The sequence below is a fragment of the Colletotrichum graminicola genome, assembly GCF_000149035.1.
Source record: "Colletotrichum graminicola M1.001 genomic scaffold supercont1.25, whole genome shotgun sequence".
Lineage (NCBI taxonomy): Eukaryota > Fungi > Ascomycota > Sordariomycetes > Glomerellales > Glomerellaceae > Colletotrichum > Colletotrichum graminicola.
Genome location: NW_007361029.1, coordinates 1 through 19287, shown reverse-complemented (window position 1 = coordinate 19287; position 19287 = coordinate 1). Strand labels below are relative to the sequence as shown.

Sequence of the window (19287 nt, the reverse complement as noted above, 5' to 3'; positions counted from 1 at the left end):
ACTATAGCTTTTACTTTATAAAAAGCTAACTATAACGTTATATATAACCTTTTTATTTTATTATATAATATATTAATTAATAAGATTCTTAATATAAGATAGTAAGATAATAGTAATCCTTATACCTTAATAAAAGCACTTAAGAAATATATTCCTAAGGTATCTAAAGACGTAGTTAAAGCCCTTATTAATAAATTCTCTAAAGGTAGTACCTAAGATTATAAGACTTTTTATAATACCCTTAAACGTATATAGTATCTATACGCCTATATTACTAGCCTTTATAGTAAAAACTCTAACTACTATTAGGCTATCCTCTTACTTAATTATTTTAAGATATATCTACTTAATATATATAAGTACTACACTAATAATAATAAAAAGCCTAAGTAGGCTATAGTTATTAAGACTATTTATATACTTACTTAGGATAAAAAGTAAAAAATAAGCCTTATTACTTACTATAAGGCTGTAATTACTACTACCTCTAGTACTAATAGCTAAAGCGCTACTTTTACTAAGAAGTTAGGCTATAATATTTACCTTTATTATAAAAAAAGTTATATTACTATAAAGTGTTAGACTACTTATCTAGAGCTTATTCTTACTAACTATATATTTTATAAGAATCTACTTACTTATATAGCTAAGTATATCTATAATAAGGATTATAAGAAGGCTACTACCTTTACTATACCTAATTCCTTTATATTAGTTTTTATAAAAAGTGCCTTAGGCGCACTAGGCAGCTTCTTAATTACTAGCCTTAGAATATAACTAAGTAAGGCTATCTTTACTACTATAAGTAATAAAGCTATTACCTTATCTAATATTATACTAAATTTAGGCTGCTTAAGCCTTATTTTTAACTTACTTTAACTTTTTATATTATATACTATTTATAATAACCTTCTTTTTTTTACTACTATAAATAAAAAGTAAGTGTTTTTAAAAAGATTTAGTACTATCTTTTTCTAAACTTAAGATCTAGCTAATCTATCTTAAATAATTAACTAGACTATTAAAGATATTAAGTATAGCCTTTATAGCCTAGCTAACCTTCTTAGCCTTAGTAAACTTTATAAGGTAGGTATTAAGTATAACTATATAACTACTAGTATTATTGTTAGCACAACAGGTAAGCTAGTCTCTTAGATAGAGAATTCTAGCTTAGGAGAATATAAGAGAGTATATCTCTTATATAAAGATATATCCTATAGAAGCAAGAATATAGGATAAAAGGGAGATATAAATACTTATACCTAGGGTAGATAAATAGAGGATATAAGGATATATAGTTAAAAGAGAGTATAGTAGTTAGATTATTAACTATTTGCTTGCTTAGAGAGAGAAGGAAAGGAAACTAGAAACAGAAAGAATTCCAGCCCTTATATAGACCTATACAGCTTACTAGAATATTCCATACTTACGTAAGCTGCTTATAAATCAACCCTTAGTTACGTAACATAATAACCTTAAGTAAATAACCCTAACTTAAAACAATAACCTTATAGGAACAATAGAGGTAGAAGGTAGGATCTGGAGAGATCTTGGACATTCTAGTACCTTCTCTAATCTTTGGTTGATTACGTAATTAGACATGCTTACGTAATTAATATATATATTAATCTACTAAGTAAGTAGATTATAAATATATATATCTTATATATATATAACCTCTATAATAGAGGAAATATAAGATAAAGAAGTATAAGAATACTTAGAGATATTCTTACTTCTAATACTCCCTCTTTTGCTCTATTATAGAGTAAAAGTGGTTAAGTGAAAAGAGTTACCCTGGAGTTGCGTAGTAGCGTGTAGGGTAAATATTAATAAGTATAATAACTTATTAATAAAAAATCCTAATAATAGTAGGAAAAATATACTATATATATAGGTATATTATATAGGCTTATTATTGTTAAATAGGCCTATAAGCTTAATAAATTCTTAAAATTTAACCTTAGGAAGGGGTTTTGTTAAGCTATCTGCAGGCATAGAAGAAGTAGGAATATATTCTACTTCTATATTGCTATTTTCGACTTCTTAACGAGTATAATAATAATATAAGGCAGTATGCTTAGTTCTTTGGTGATATTCTGGATTATAGGCTAAGCTTAAGGCTGCGTTATTATCTGTTTTAATATTTATAGGGGTTATATTATACCCTATTTTAGATAATAAGCCTTTTAGCCAGACTGCCTCCCTAATAGCTTCCTGTAGGCTATTAAATTCAGCCTTAGTAGTAGATAGGGATATAGTTAACTGTTTTTTAGATTTCTAACTAATAGGGCCCCCTAATAAGGTAAAGATATAACTAGAAGTAGATTTTCTAGTTTCTTTACAACTTGCCTAGTTAGAATTAGTATATCCTACTGGATTAAGGGTATTATTAGAGTTATTAATATCTATATTACCTTGATAGGTAATATTGTAATTAATAGTCTCTTTTAAATATTTTAAAATACCCTTTCCTTGCTTAAGTAGGAATTCTGTTGGGTTATGGAGGTAACGAGAGGTAAAGGATACGCTATAGGCTATATCAGGCCTAGTCATAAACATAGCGTATATAAGGGAACCTATAAGGCGTTGATATTCCTTTAATAGGTCCTTAGAAGGAGTATAACCTTCTAATTCGTTACCTAGAGGGCTACTTAATATACCTAGAGATATAGGTATATTATTTCCTTTTGCTTCTAGTAGATTAAATCTTTCTAGAAGTTGTTAAATATAATAGGCTTAAGAGATAGTTATAGATCTTCTAGATCTATCTCTTGTTATATAAAGCCCTAGAAATTTAGAAACTTCACCTAGGTCTTAAATCTCTATATATTTAGAGATTTTACCCTTTATATTTTCTATATACTTAATATCTTTATTAAGTATAAGAAAATCATTAACATAGGTAATAATATAACAAGGATTATTTTTATCCTGGTTATAATAGGTGGCTTCGTTAGATTTTAAAGATATAAAACCTATATCTTTTAATATAGATTTAATCTTTAACTGCTACTGCCTAGGAGCTTGTTTAAGGCCATATAAAGCCTTTAAAAGTAATAATATCTAATTCTTATTATTTTCCTAATTTATAGTATTTAAATTAAGGTATTTATTAAAGAAATCAGATAAAGGGATATTAGAAGGGTCTATATATACCTCTTCTTCTAAATCCCCATATAGAAAGGCTCTAACAATATCAATTTGTTAGATTTCCTAATCTAAGGCTGCTGCTATAGCTAATAGTACCCTATAAGTAGTAGGGTTACTACCTGCAGTAAAGGTTTGAAAGTAATCCAGCCTATATTTTTGCTAGAAACCTCTAACATATAATCAGGCCTTATATTTATTAATATTACCGTTAATATTAAATTTTTTCTTAAAGACCTATTTAGCAGTTAAAGGTACCCTAGAAGACTTATATGCTTTATTAGGTTCTACTGCTTTTAAAGTGCCTCTTTGGATAATAGTAGCTAATTCTTTATATATAGCTTCTAACTAGAGGTCTTTTTTAGGTCCTTCTAGAGCTTGTTTTAAAGTAGTAGGCTCTAGAGGTTTAATACTATAGTTATATTCTATAGTATTATTATAGGCCTTATATTTGTCCTTTTCTTCTTTAGATATAGAAGGTAATCTAACCTCTATATTAGAAGAAGGAATAATTTCCTTATTTATAGAAGTACTAGAAGGAATAGTAGTTTTTTCTCCCTCTCTTATAGTACTTTCTATAAATTTAATATGTGAGGTCCTTACTATAGAGGACCTATAAGGCCTAGAAGGAATATATATAGTATATATATTATTCCCTTCTATAGATAAATAAATACCTTCTTCTGTATAGGTATTTAATTTATCTAATTAGATACGCCTTTCTTTAGGTCTATAGACTAAGACCTTAGAGCCTATTTTCTTTAATTTAGATAAATCTGGTTTATTATCCTTATTAGGATAAAAATAATCTAGAAAAGCCTCTATAGGGGTCTTTTCTAGTCTTCTTATAGCAGTATAATTTAATAACTTAGTAGTTTCTTTAAGAATAATATCCCATAGAAACTTAGGTAAGTTATTTGCTGCTATAATAGTCCTAGATTTATCTAGAATAGCTCTATTTATTCTTTCTGCTATTCCGTTTTGCTCTAGCGTATAGGGAGTAGAGGGTTCTAAAATAATCCCTCTTTCTTTAATATAAGGTAATAATTCCCCTATATTAAATTTAGTGCTGTTATCTAGGCGTAGGCGTTTAGGATAATTATACCCCTGATTTTTATAATATTCTAGCTTATTTTTTAAGATATTAATTATATCTTCTTTAGTTTTAGAGAATTTAATATCTCTAAGGCTAGAATAATTATCTATGAATAGAATAGCGTAGTTATTTCTATTAATAGATATAGGGGTAATTTTAAGAGTATCTATACATACTCTTTCTAAGGGAAAAGTAGCTCTATTATAGTTAATTTTAGGCTGTTGCCTAGTTAACTTAGAGCTTATACAGTGAGGACAGTATAAATCCTCTTCCTTTAATTTTTCTAAAGGAATTCCCTTAGTTAACTTAGCTGTTTTAACTAAGTAAGGATAAGAAGGATAACCTAATTTTTGATGCTATTCTTCTGTTATAGTAAATACCTCTTCTTTTTCTTGATTTATAGAGGTATTATCTTCTATATTAGAAGATATATTTTCTTTAGTATTTTCTAGAGATAAAGAAGGGCCCTTTTCTTCTTCTATATCTATATTATATAGAAGATTATTTTTAGGAGGATAAGTAATATTTAAATAGAAACCTCTTCTTGCTATATTAATATTAGCAAAAGGTTCTCTATTACTATTATAAAGATTCTAGTTAATAAGGAATCTACTTTCTTTATAGTGTAGAAGGCCTGAAAATATAGATATAGGAAATTCTAGTATATATAGGGTATTCTTTAACCTTATATAGTTAATTTCCCTTTTAAAGTAAATAGGAAGTAAAACAGTTCCTATTCCTTTAGGTTTAACAGGTCTTGCTTCTGTATTAACTATAGGAATATTTTCCTTAGTTAATAGGTCTAGGTAAAAGTCCTTATTATTTAATATATAGACTATTAAACCTGTATTATATAACTATTTGTTTTTTTAATTTAAATAGTTATAATAGGCCTTATAAGTGTAATATTTGTCTTCTTGGTTGTCCTCTTCTAGAGGCTGGTTGGCTTAATAGTTTATAGTGAAAGTTGCCCTTTCTTTGCCTTTAAAAGGCTGTAGGTTTAAATCTGGGTTGTTGACCTTTTCTTTAGGTCTTTTATACCCTTTATTTCCCTACTTATAAGGTTTCTTATCCTTATTAAAGGGATTCTTATAATCTTTAGTAGAGTTACCCTTATTAAAAAGGTTATTATTTCTACTATAATTATTAGATATAGGCGTATTATTTTTACGCCAGTTTTCGTCTAATATATCGTTAATAAGGGCTTCTAAAGAAGGAGGCTCTTTAGTTCTTAAAGCACTTCTCTGTCTTTCTGCCTAGACAGGAAAATAGCCACTTAAAGCAGCTATAAAGACCGTTTTTTAGTCTATATCTTCTATTTTAGCCCCTACGTTATTTAACTTAGAGATATAACCTTTAAAAGAGCTAATAAACTTATTTAAAGTATTATAATTCTCTAGTTTAATAGCGTAAAATTCTAAGTATAATTATTACCTTAGAACAGGGCCTGTTCCCTTGTAGGATGATTTTAGTATATTTAAAGTATCCTTAGGATCCTTTAAATTAAATACTAAAGATAAGAGATCTTTTTAAAGATTCTGCCTTATAATTAACAAGGCTTATGTTTTTTGTTTTTTAGAGATATCCTTATATCTTATCTCTTCTTTAAAATAAGTATTAAGCTTTAATAGCTTAAAAAAGAGATAAATAGAAGTAATCTAGGAATTCTAATTCTTTGTACCCTGGAGACGTTGTTCTAGAGGCAATAAACAGCCTGTAGTAGCCTTAATAATATCTGCTATTTTTTCTAGTATTTTACTAGATTTAAATAGGTATTCTAATAACCTATAGAGGTCTTACTCTTTCTGCCTCTTTATAAATATATATATCTTTATATATATAAGATATATAGGCAGCTAGAGGATTTTATAGCTACTATTAAGACTTATGCTACCTCTTAGATAAAGGACCTTATGCTGCCTATAGTAGGACTTATACTGCCTTTATCTATAGTAGATATTTAATACTTCTCTTAGTTATAAGAGATACTAAGGGCTTACTCTTTCTACCTTAATATTCTTATAAAGAAAAGATAGTACAAGGGATCTACTTTTATAAATAGATAAATAAATAGGCTACTTAAGAGTATATATAACTCTTATAGTAAAGATACCCTAGGTATATTACCTGGGCTTATAACCTGTTAGCATAACAGGTAAGCTAGTCTCTTAGATAGAGAATTCTAGCTTAGGAGAATATAAGAGAGTATATCTCTTATATAAAGATATATCCTATAGAAGCAAGAATATAGGATAAAAGGGAGATATAAATGCTTATACCTAGGGTAGATAAATAGAGGATATAAGGATATATAGTTAAAAGAGAGTATAGTAGTTAGATTATTAACTATTTGCTTGCTTAGAGAGAGAAGGAAAGGAAACTAGAAACAGGAAGAATTCTAGCCCTTATATAGACCTATACAGCTTACTAGAATATTCTATACTTACGTAAGCTGCTTATAAATTAACCCTTAGTTACGTAACATAATAACCTTAAGTAAATAACCCTAACTTAAAACAATAACCTTATAGGAACAACAGAGGTAGAAGGTAGGATCTAGAGAGATCTTAGACATTCTAGTACCTTCTCTAATCTTCGGTTGATTACGTAATCAGACATGCTTACGTAATCAATATATATATTAATCTACTAAGTAAGTAGATTATAAATATATATATCTTATATATATATAACCTCTATAATAGAGGAAATATAAGATAAAGAAGTATAAGAATACTTAGAGATATTCTTACTTCTAATAATTATTAACACTAAATCTAAGGCCTAATTAGCTACTATTAAATAGATTTCTAATATCTATATACTTTATGTTATAGATAGGCTAACTATACTTATAGTAACTACCCTTACTTTATTAGTAGTTAGAGGTAAGTACTAACTAACCCTTAAGATAATACACTATTAACTTATTTATACCTATTTATTATAAGTTATTAAGGCCTACTATTAAGTAGGTATATAATTTACTTAGGCTAAGATTAATACTTTTTACTATAAAGCCTACTACTTAGCTAAATCTATAGAGCTTATTAGCTATAATAATTTACTACCTCTTACCTTAGTAAGTAAAGAGATTTATCTTAACCTTATTAAGGTTAAACTACTATTAAAAACTAGTATAAGATATACTTTTTATTTTCTTAACTATTATAGTAGCTATTATTAGCTTTAAATCTTATAAGCTTATTACTATAAGGTTATACTTAATACTATTAAGAATTTTAATACTACTTTTACTAATATAACTAGCCTTACTATTAAGAGCTAGGTTTCTAATAATACGTCTAAGCTAAAGAAGGTGTTTTATAATCCTTACTTTATAGGTATAAGGCTTAACCTTATAATTATATATACCTTATTAATAAATAGATTAATTAAGTAAGCTAGTTATATATTTATAGAGGCTGCCTATATATTACTAATTAATAACAGCCTACTAAAGAAGCTTTAGGATTATGCCCTTAACACTATAGTGTAAATCCTTAACCTTTTGCCCTAATCTACTAAAGGTAAAATAAGCCCCTATAAGATTATTACCTATAAGCTTAACCTTATTACTAATTATAAGCTACCTTATATTAAATACCTTTATACCTTTAGCTATATAGTATATATATATAAAAAGGGTAGTAAGTGCCCCTTATGTTCTATAAAGATAGAGCTATATATAATAAAGGGTTACCTTATTAGATATAGCTCTTTATATAGCTATATTTACTACGTTTATATCCTAAGTAAGAAGTAAGTTATTTACTATTATAATATTTATTTTTATAAATAGCCTAAAAAGACTATTCTTTACCCTATTAATAAAGTCGCTATCTTAGTAAATACTAACTATAATATACTATTTAATAAGCCTAATTTAATAACCTAGTATCTAGCCTATATCTCTAACTTATATTAACCTATTACTAAAAAGTCTTATAACTAGTAAATTAATTAATCTAATAGTAGTAAGTTAAATAGTAAGTGTATTAATAATAGCTACTATATAACTTCTCCTCTAGAGGATTATTAATAGTAACCTATTTTTACTATATACCTTACTTAACAGACTAATAATATAGATACTACTAAAGATAAGTTTTATAATATAAAGTAACAAGAGGCTAACTTTCTAGCCTTTATTATAGAGAAAGATTAGCTAGACCTTATTACTAAGGCTGCTACTACTTTAGTTACTAAAGGGGGCTAACTACGCTATACTAGCACTATAAAGCTACTAGGCTACTACTATAATACTACTAGTATCTAAAAGTATAATAAAAAGGCTTATCTTACTATAGATATTTAGGTTTATAATAACACCTATTATTACTTTATTAGTATACTTACTACTACTACCTTATTATATATACTACTACTTAGATATAATATTTTATTTACTATTAAGAAGGCTAAAGAAGGCCTATACTAGTAACACTAGAAGTAGGCTTATAATACTAAGATCTAATAATTTACTAATAAGGAGGTCTATACCCTTATTAATCCTCCTTTTAATATAAAGATTCTTTTTAGTAAGTAGGTATTTAATATTAAAACTAATATAAAAAATAAGATTATTAGATATAAGGCCTAATAGGTAGTCTATAGTAACTATAAGTAAGGTAAATAGTCTTTATAAGAGGTATATACTACTATAGCTACTACTACTACTATAGCTACTACTACTACTATATACCTTTTTTTTACTATTATTACCTTATATAGACTAGTATATAAAATACATAACTTTAATACTGCCTTTCTTACTGCCCTTATACTTAATAGTACTTATATTTACGTTTATTAACCTACTAGTTACGCTATTAATAATAATAAGGTGTAGTTACTTTATAAGGCTCTTTATAGCCTTTATAAGGCACTACTATAGTAGTTTATACTTATTAAAAGTAAAATAAAGAAAATTAGCTTCTACCTAGTTAAAGGAGAAATTTATCTCTTTATTAATAAGGAGCTTAATACCTACGCCTTAATATATATTAATAATAATATAGTAGCTACTACTAATAAGGAGACTACTAAAAAGGTACATAATATACTTACTAAGGTCTGCTTATTAAAGGACCTTAGTAAGGCTTCTTAGTTTCTTAGCTTCTAGATCTAGCGCTTTACTACTAGTAAGATCTTTATTAACTAATATAAGTATACTAATAGTATACTTTATTACTTTAGATATAGTAATCTTTAACCTATTCAGACTTTATTACCTACTAACTATAAGTTATTTACTATATAGGTAAAAAATAAGTGTTCTAAACCTAACTAATAAACCTATATTAAGTAGACTAGCTACCTTAACTAGTTAGCTACTAGTATATACCTAGATATTACTTTTATAGTTAGTAAGCTCTCTTAGGCTAATACTAGCCTATTATCTACCTATTTAGCTACTATTAAGTATCTTTTTTACTATCTTAAAGGTACTACCTATTATAGTATCTTATTTAGTAGACTTAACCCCTTTACTAACGTTAGCCTTTATATAATAGTAAATACTTTTTTTACTAATAATTACTTATTATAGGTTTCTATAGGTAGTTATATTATCTACTTTATAGAATTACTAATTACCTAGAAGTTAAAGAAGTAGACCTTTATTACTTTAAGCTTTATAAAAGTAAAGTTTATTAACTTTATACCTACTACTATTACTATAAAGTAGATTTACTACTATACTAAGTAGCTCCTTAGCTAACTAATAAATATACTAACTATTTTTTTTACTAATAGTACTAATATAATAGTTAATATTATAAATCCCCTTAATAAGGTATATACCTAAAGTATTAATATCTAATATAAATAAATAATATAAGAGGTCTATACCTAAAAAAATATTACCTTCTAACTTATTAAGGGCACTAAGATAGCTACTAATAGTCTTACTAAACTACTAGCACTAACTAAACATAAAGACTTTATATAGTTACTAAGTATAGTAAATAGGTTAGATTAAAAAGCTATATAGGCTATTATAAAGGATATATATTAGTAGATTAATATTATATAAACTTTAGTATATAAATTAATTATTACTAGACTAATAAGATAATTACTAGCGTATTACTAAAGTTATTAAATACTTTAAAAACTCCTTAGATTTAAAGGATTTAAGATTAGGCTGTTATTTTGCCCCTATATATAATATTTATTAAGTTAGCAGAGCCTAAGGGGGAGTATTATAAGGGGGCCTGTGTGCTAGGAGGTTACATGACCTCCTGGGCCCCTCACCTTCATCCAGCCTCTGCCCATAGCCTCAAGAGGAGGATTTTCCTCCTCACCACCACACACCACTACAGATTGGCAATAACACTATTTGCCTCACTTCGTTGCTCTTGTGCTCCCACATAAGCCCTTTGCTTTGTGGAATGACTCGAGAGAATTAGAATGTGAGACCTCAGTAACAAGCGTCAAAAGATGGCTGCGACGGTGTGTGTCGGTGTCCCGTGGTTGAGCCGAGTTGCTTGTACCCTTAGCCGCTTGTCGAGGGAGAAAGTGTATATCCTTGCCCCACCTATTGTGGCTTGACAGATTAAGTGACTAAGCGCCTAGGGTAGGGAACACTGATTGACAACGTTGAATTGATGCTATGCCTTCGTCTGTTTTGTCGCCTAAGGAACGGAAGCTAGGCAGCCAGTTGATAGCGTCGCCACTGGTTCATATTAGAGGCTACCTGAGCCCTTTATTTATGCCGCGCCATACAGAAACAATCACACTGCATCAGCCCCGCTAGAAGCTTCGAGAAGGCCCCTTCAGCCACAGCTCCCTTTCTCTCTCACTCTCACACATCGTCGCCTTTGTCCCGCTATGCCTCAATCAGCCCACCCGGAAGTCAAAGCGTTCATCCAATCTTTGCCTGATGTTTACTTGGACTCCTCATGGCGGAGCAAGCTGGCAATTCGGGTGCGCATGGCCGGTTGCGACGCCCCTAGTCCTGTTATACTAGACAGGTTATAACATAGTATCACTTGTAACTTATTACTAGTACCTGGGGGTTTTAGTGCCCAGGATGCTCTGCTAGAACCTCCTCCGTGAGGAGAGGGCGAAAATACTGGGGTTGCAGCAGGAAAAGGTAAGGGTTGCAGTTAGGTTTTTATAGCAGCCAGCCTAACATATAACCCTAGGTAGATTGTAATTATACAGGATATTGGTTCTAGGTAGAACCTTAACAATCATGTGTAAAAAGTCTGGGCCCGCTGATATATTGTAGGGTGCGTCCAGACTTTTTACATGTGACTGTATAGCCTACAGTGACATGCAGAAAGTCTGAATTCAACCACTGATACCCCCCCTACCCACATGACCTCAGACCTCCCGCAGGTCACTGATATGTTAAGTAGAAGCCTATAGCCTAGCTTAAAATACCTTGAAGCCACCAGGAACCCTCCTCTGAAAAAATTCCTCTGAGTCATACTTCTTGCTTACAGCCTGCATCTTAGCAACAATCTCAGTACCCCAGCTCTTGTATACACCCTGTGAACTATCGACGTAGTTGATGTAGACGACGTCAATGGGGTACCCGCGGCGGCGCAGAAGGCCTCTTCGAACACGGACACTTTGAGGACGGTCACGCGGACCTTCTCGTCGTCGGCCTTATTGTCGTATACGACCGTCAAGAGCATTATGGCGTAGTCGGACTTACCCGCCTCGAGGCCAAATAGGTTGGTCCTGTTGGCCACGGACTGCGGCTGCGTCAGGAATTCCATGAAGATACCCTCCACATTGGCGACGGCGCTAATACAGTGTTCCTGGATCTTGAAGAGCTCCATGTAGACATTGGCAGGTGGGTTCTGGAACGACCAATCAATTTGGAAGGCCCTGGGTATACATAGAAAATGGGGCTAGAGGGTGTGGCTACCGCTGCGGATGGCGAAAAGGGCGTCCTGGGCCTGTCGTGGGATCATGGCCTTGACTAACTTGCTGACTTTGGCGGTTGTGGTGGGCATGAATATGCAGTTGAGCTTCATGGTACGCTCTTGGCCGCTATAATACGACGATTGGGTTGAGGCGTATAATGCCGCGTTGTTGGGGGAGATGACGCGCCTGGGGAACTGCATGTTGAGAACCTTGCATGTCGTCGGGTCGCTTGAGACATTAAAGGCCGGCAGCGCGGCGACGATCGCACGCCAGAGGAAGCGAGACATACTTGAGTGCTGTGCCGGTTTTGTGTGATGGTTAATGGAATTTGGTTTAGGTATTACAATCAGATGGGGCGGAGTGACATTAAATTGCCCTCAATTTCAGTCTTGAAGCTGAAAAGATATTCTTGCGTGCTTCTTGAAAAGTGTGATAGCTTAATATTAGATGATAAATTCTCTAACGATCTCCCCTCTTCTTCTTTATATATGATTGTCTATGTGAATAGGCATTTAGGTATGTACTTCCCTAGCTTTTATGATGGTATAATTAGACAATCATGTTTCTAATTGTGTTGTTGACGAGTGGCCTAAACCATTTTGAGACCGCTTGAACTTGGGAACACGAATAATGGCCATCGGACCATAGATCGGTTCGGTGTTTCTGGGGGAATAGTAAGAGATCCATGCATCATTTATGATATCACCTTGGGAGCCCATCCTTTAACGTCGGGCGGTGCCGCCATCTAGTCTTCCGTCTGTATTCTACGAAATAACGGAACTGAATCCTGCCTAGATCGACTCAAGATGTTGAGTTCCTCATCTTGCTAGGCGCTGCGCCTTTGCAGGTCGTGTTGTAACCGAGGGGCTGGAAAATAAGCCCCCGCAGAACCGAGGCACAGAGAGTGAGACTTCTGCGGGCGGGCTCATAGCCGACACTTAGTCAGATGCCGGCCAGCCGGTGTCCCAGAATATCCTCTGTAGCTCCTCACTTCTCAGGCGGGCCGGCCATTGAGAGGCCCTGGCTCACATAACTTGAGACAGATCGTCCATGCTGTTGTCGTCCTACAGTAGCTGGTCAAAGGGGATAGTAGAGGGGTTGGCGACTTGATGGTGGCTGTGTTAGTCTTTGACTTTGAGTAGTGACGAGTCCAGGGCCGCATCAAAGGCCATCGGGGCATCGTCGCCCGACGGGAAGGTGGGTGCGGAGCTGTCCCGCCCTAAAGGCGGACAGATCTCGGCCGGCCCGGCGGTGATGGAGGCTGCTTATTGGTCAGTTCCAAAAGAGTGCACCCCATGAGGATAGGTATTGGTGGCTTGTTGCTAGGTGATGTATGGTGGATGCTGGACGGTAGTAGATGCTTATAGCGTTTTGGTCATCCACTGGCCGCTGAATCGGAGTATTATGTGCACCCCCACGCAGCTCTTCTACTCGCACACTGTTTGCAGAACGGCGTTCAGCCGTCAGACTTGATTTTGCGGTGCCGACACTTGTTGCAGGCCTTGTGTTGATGTTTCTTAGTGCTGGTGTTGCTGTTGCTGTTCTCTAGCGCGGCATTCATCTGAGAGATTAGCGAAGAAGCCATGCTCCTTCTCCATCCAATCCTAGAGCCAGTACGATTACCTATATTGACGATGATCTGCCCCGTCTTTCATTTTGTCGTCGTCAAGGTTTCTTGTCACGGGGCTCTCTTCGAGGAACCTGTCCGGGCTCGTCTGTAACAACGCTACCTTATATGCTCTTCAGATGCTTATTTCTCCTTGTTTATCACAATGTTACCTTGAATATATCTCTGTGTTTATCAGCCAAGAAAGGCACTTGGTTCGACAAATGCCATACGCAAGTCCCAAGCGTCTGCATCGCAAGCTTATGCTGTTGGTGGTGCTGACAGGCCCCGACCCGCCCCCCGTCTGTTCCGCGTAAGCACGAACACTGTTCAGGATCCCCAAACAGAACTCGTAAGCTCATGAGCGTCCGCGTAGCAGTGCGGCACGTAGATAGGTGGAGATGATAGTATTTGACGGACGCCTTCCCCTCCTGGCCTACCTTGAATGCTACAAGAAGCAAGAAGGGATTTCCTCATTCTTCATCCCTCATTTTACTAAATCCTGCGGCTGACTACTGATGTCAAGGGGCTCCTTATGCTCTGACTGGCCAGAGATGTAGGCCTCGGCGGCGGAGCAAATGCCGCATCTTGACGGGTTCAACACGACATCAATAATTGTCATCATAGCTGCAGCCAGCTTGCCAATCAGTCGCATGCTTTCCCCTTCCGAACCAATCCGCCACCGGAAGAGATGCAGATCCGTTGTCCATTCGCATTATTTCTCGCACGTATAGTTGGCTCAGGCTCCATCTACAGAGGGAAGTACTGTATCCACTGGTTATATCCGGATAAAGCTAATTATCGGGCTAACGGCAAGGAGTATCGCGGCCGCTGTGACAGGTATAGTATGCTGGCAGAAACAGGGATCTAGAAGTAGCAATATAGGATAGTAGTGTACATAAGCAAGAAGTTATCGTGTGGGTACCAGATAACTCAAATACCCCCCATTTGCACCACCCCCACATTTACACCATTTTCACCACCATTATCACCACCACTATCACCACTTATTTTACCTTCTCTGCCGCCCACCTATATGTAACTTTCGGCCTCGCTAGGTAATTTGGATGCCCCGGATTCATCTGGACTATCTATATTGCCAGTATCCGGACTTCGGGCCTAGATTATATCCTCTATAGTAGTAAAGGTGCTGTTAGGAGATAGTTAGACCTTTTTCCTCTTATGTGACTATATATTATCTAACTAGGCCTGTAAAGAGCTAACTTGCCTTTTTGGAAGGGCCACTTTAGATACCTGCTTATGTTAAATGTGGCGGAATTACACGTGAATTAGCCGGCGAATGCACAGTTGCCCTATAGCAAATTATTAGGGAATAGGCAGTAAATTAGCCCCACTTCTAATAGTAACTTTACTAATAATATTACTAGGATTAGCTAGGGATTTCCTAACTAAGAAATAGGGGTTTTTCCTTATTTCTATAGTAATTTACTATAGATATAGAATATATAATAAAGTTAATTAAGTAACTATTATAATCCTTACTATTTAATAATTAATAGTCTAATATATATATTTATAATAACTAATATACTTATTTATTAATTAAATACTATTATAATAATTAATAAGAACTATAATAATAAGGTAACTATCTTATAATTATATAGTAATTAGTTTATATAGCTTAATACTATCTAAGTAAAAGTAAAGCGTTATAATCTCTAGGAGTATATTAACCTAAAGGTTATAGCAGTAGACTAATTAATCCTTAAGATATATCTAAAGAAACTAATAAAGCTGCTTATAACGTAATATCTATACGCCTTAACTAAGAATAAGCTTACTACTTACTAAAAGGTTACTATAGCTATAGTAATTACTAAAATATCTTAGTAAGTAACTATATAGCTATATATAGTAAGAAGTAAAGCTATTATAGCTATACCTAATAGGCTTATATATAAAACTAAATATATAATAACACTAGATAATTTTAAGCTATATAATCTTATATACTTAAATAACTAAATAAGCTTCTATTATAAGGAAGTATATAGTTATACTACTTAGTAAAAAGATATTAAAAATATAGCTAATATAGTTAAATCTACTATATCTATAGATCTTTAAGAAAAATATTATAAATCTAATAAATTACTAGCTAAATAGCTTAATAAGCTTAGTATAGTAGTAAGAATAACTAAAAAAGAGTATATAAAGTACACTTATAATAAATATAGTAAAGTGTTAGTAAAAGCCTAGTAAAAGGCCTTAACTACTAAAAAAGATCTTACTATATAGCTTAATAAATAGAATAGAGCTTATAGTAAATTAGTATAAGTTAATTTACTTAACTACTAATAGCTATTAAACTAGTTTAATAACCTTATTACTACTTTATAAAGTAGTTTACTTAGCTCTTAGCTAGATTTATATATAGTAACTAGTAAAATAATAAGTAACTAGAATAATCTTAACTAGTAGTCTCTTTATAAGATAGCACTAGAGAGGGTTAAAGCCCTTACTAATAAATTACTATATTATAGCTAAGTAGGCTATAGTGTATTTAGCCTAACTAGAAGTAATAGTAATAAAAGTAAAAAGGTAAAGTACTTTATATACTTTAATCCCTATTTATTATAACTTTATTACTTTATAAATAAGTTATAAAGGCCTAATAATTAATAAGTAAATATATAACGTTAGTAATAAATTAATAAGTATATAGTAAGTAATTCTAACCTTACTAAATAAGTATAAAGAATTAAGGCTAAGTTATATTAACTATATAGTAAATACTATATAAAGGTAGCCTTTTATACTACTTTATAAGGCTATAAGCTAGGTAATTTAGCCTTACTTAATTTAGGCACTACTAACTATATATTTAACTATATATTATAGTTTATTATATAAGTAGTAGCCCTAATTAGTAACTATATTTAGGCTAGTACTACCTAAGTTATAATTAAAAGATATAGTACTATAAAGATTATTCTAAAAGGCGCTAATAGCTTACTAACTAAGCTCTATATATATAATATAATATATTATAGCGTATTTACTATATTACTTATTTCTTTTATAAGGCTACGCTAATAAGGTATATAGTAAGATATAAGCCTAGGTAATAATTACCTAAGGCATACAGACTATAGCCTTATAAGCTATATTAAGGAATAAAGTAACTAATAAGTGCTTAAATATTATAAGTAATATAGTAATAGCTAAGAAAGTAAAAGCGCTTTTACTATATATTTTACTAATAATTTACTACTAACCCTATAAAGAATAAATAAATATATAACGCTAACGTAGTAATAACTACTTTATAGTAATATAATAATATAGTATAAGCGTCTTAGCTACTTAGGTGCTAAGGCTCTATAAAGGATTATAAATACTACTTATAAAGTACGTTTAACCTAAGTTAACGCTATAATAATATAAGACTATAGATTATATAGTCTTAGTAAAATAAGGAGGTAGATTTACTACTAGCCTTATAAGTTAATTATAAATATAGCGCTAGGTAATTACCTAGTACTAGACTTTTATAATCTTAAATAAGGCTATATAAGATACTACTTAGTAATAATAATATTAAATTAAGTAACTAGCTTTATATAAGATTTCTACTTATATAGCTACTACTAAGATACTATTAAATTAATAATAAGAGGCTTCTTTATAATACTAAGAACTAAATATTTAATTACACTAAAAGTTATTAAGGCTAACTAAGAAATCCTACGCCTTAGGTAACTTATAAATACGCTTTTTAATTATAAGATCTTTATTAAGCTATTAGTAGTAAATACTTAGGCTTAAAATAGAGGCGCTAAGTAAATTACTATAATTATTAAACTTAAGATATAATATATATATATTAATATAAAATTACCTAAAGTCCTATAGCCTAAAATTATAACTATAGCTACTTATTTTTATAATTAAATACTATTAGTAGCTTAGGAGTAGAAATTACTATATTAAATATTTTACTTATATTTTATACTTAATAAGTACGCTAAGCCTTTACTAATAGTAAAGCTAGATCTTTTATATTTATAAGCCTATAGATACTAAGTATACATACTAATAGTAAATATATAACTATCTTAAAACTACTAGTAAAAGCTTACTACCTATATATAGATTAGATTTCTTATTAGATATATATCTAGTAATTTATATTATATCTAGTATTTAGTGTAAAATAAGGTCTTTATTATATATAATATAGTATTTAATAAAAAATAACTCTTTAATAGATTAATAAATAGATTATTAAATAAGCTTTATAAAGCTAACCTTATAGTAATTTAATAATAAATTAACTAGCTAATAGCAGCTAGTAGTTAATCCCCTTTATATAAAGAAGCTAATAAGGAAATAGATAAAGTAATTAAGCACGCTAATATTACTTTACTAGGCGCTTAGTAACTAGGTAACGCACTAGAATATCTATATAAGTAGGTAAAGTTTATACTTCTCCCTACTTTACTACTATTACTACTAAGCGCCTTTTTTATAGCCTTTATAAATATTAATATAAGGGGTAGTAAAATAGAAACTAATAGCTCTAAATTAATTAATTATAAAATAAGAACTAATAGCTCTAAATAAATTAATCTAATAGCTAATAGCTAAATAATTACTAATAGTAAAATAATTAATAAGTAAATACCTAAATTAATAGCTAATAGCCTATTAATTAATTTATTAATAAATAATAGCCTATAAGCTAGTAACTTACTAAGAACTAATACTTCTAAAATAATAAGGATAGTAATCTTTTATACCTTATTTTATCTTTATATAATTAGTTTATAAGACGTTACTAAGTATAAAAAGGTATTAAATTCCTAAGTAACTATAGCTAGCCTATTAGGTAATCTCTAGCTAGTAGTAACCTTACTTAAAGGCGTTATAAAAAGATATTATCTTACTATATATATAAGTAGTTAGATTACACTAAGGACTTTATTTAAGGCTACTTTCCTTATAAGGCTTACTTTATAGTAAAAGATTATAGACTATACGTAAGGTAGCTTATAGGTAATAATATAGTTAAGTATATTATAAAGTTAACTAATAAGTAAAAATTATTACCTTTAGCTAAAGCGTACCTAAGGCTACTTAATTAACTATATAACGCCTAATAGGTATAATAATTATAAAAACGTTACTAGTAAATTACTAGTATATAATAAAGGTATTACTAGACCTTATAGGCTAATAAGTATATATTAGAAGTTACTATACCCTCTACTAATCTATAGATAGTTAAAAGGCTACCTATATAAAAAGTAATTTAAAGACACTAAAATAGTATATCTATATAAATATAAAACATTAAAATCTTAAGTAATAGTACTATAAGTAGTAGCTAAGAGGTATTAAGTCCTTAGCTACTACTAGGTATATACCTATAAGCTTAATAAATATAGTTAATTAACTAAATTTAAGGTAAGACTTATTATTTATAGTAACTAATAAGTAAAAGATTTATAAAATACTTATATAGCTATATTAGTAAGTATATTATTTAAAATACTTATAGTAATAGCTATTTACTTTAACTTAG

At 31.1% G+C, this 19287-nt stretch overlaps 2 protein-coding genes across 2 annotated transcripts; both read right to left on the bottom strand.

The window, feature by feature from the left end:
- Positions 1 to 11629: 11629 nt before the first annotated feature.
- On the bottom strand, positions 11630 to 12042 carry GLRG_06507 (uncharacterized protein; the record flags this gene model as incomplete). The annotated part of the gene is made up of 2 exons (XM_008097192.1): positions 11630 to 11865; positions 11916 to 12042. The coding sequence occupies 2 exons, from the start codon at positions 12040 to 12042 to the stop codon at positions 11630 to 11632; spliced, it is 363 nt and encodes a 120-aa protein (XP_008095383.1).
- Positions 12043 to 12114: 72 nt separating this feature from the next.
- GLRG_06506 (uncharacterized protein) lies at positions 12115 to 12417 on the bottom strand (the record flags this gene model as incomplete). Its single annotated transcript, XM_008097191.1, has 1 exon — positions 12115 to 12417. The coding sequence occupies one exon, from the start codon at positions 12415 to 12417 to the stop codon at positions 12115 to 12117; it is 303 nt and encodes a 100-aa protein (XP_008095382.1).
- Positions 12418 to 19287: the final 6870 nt, after the last annotated feature.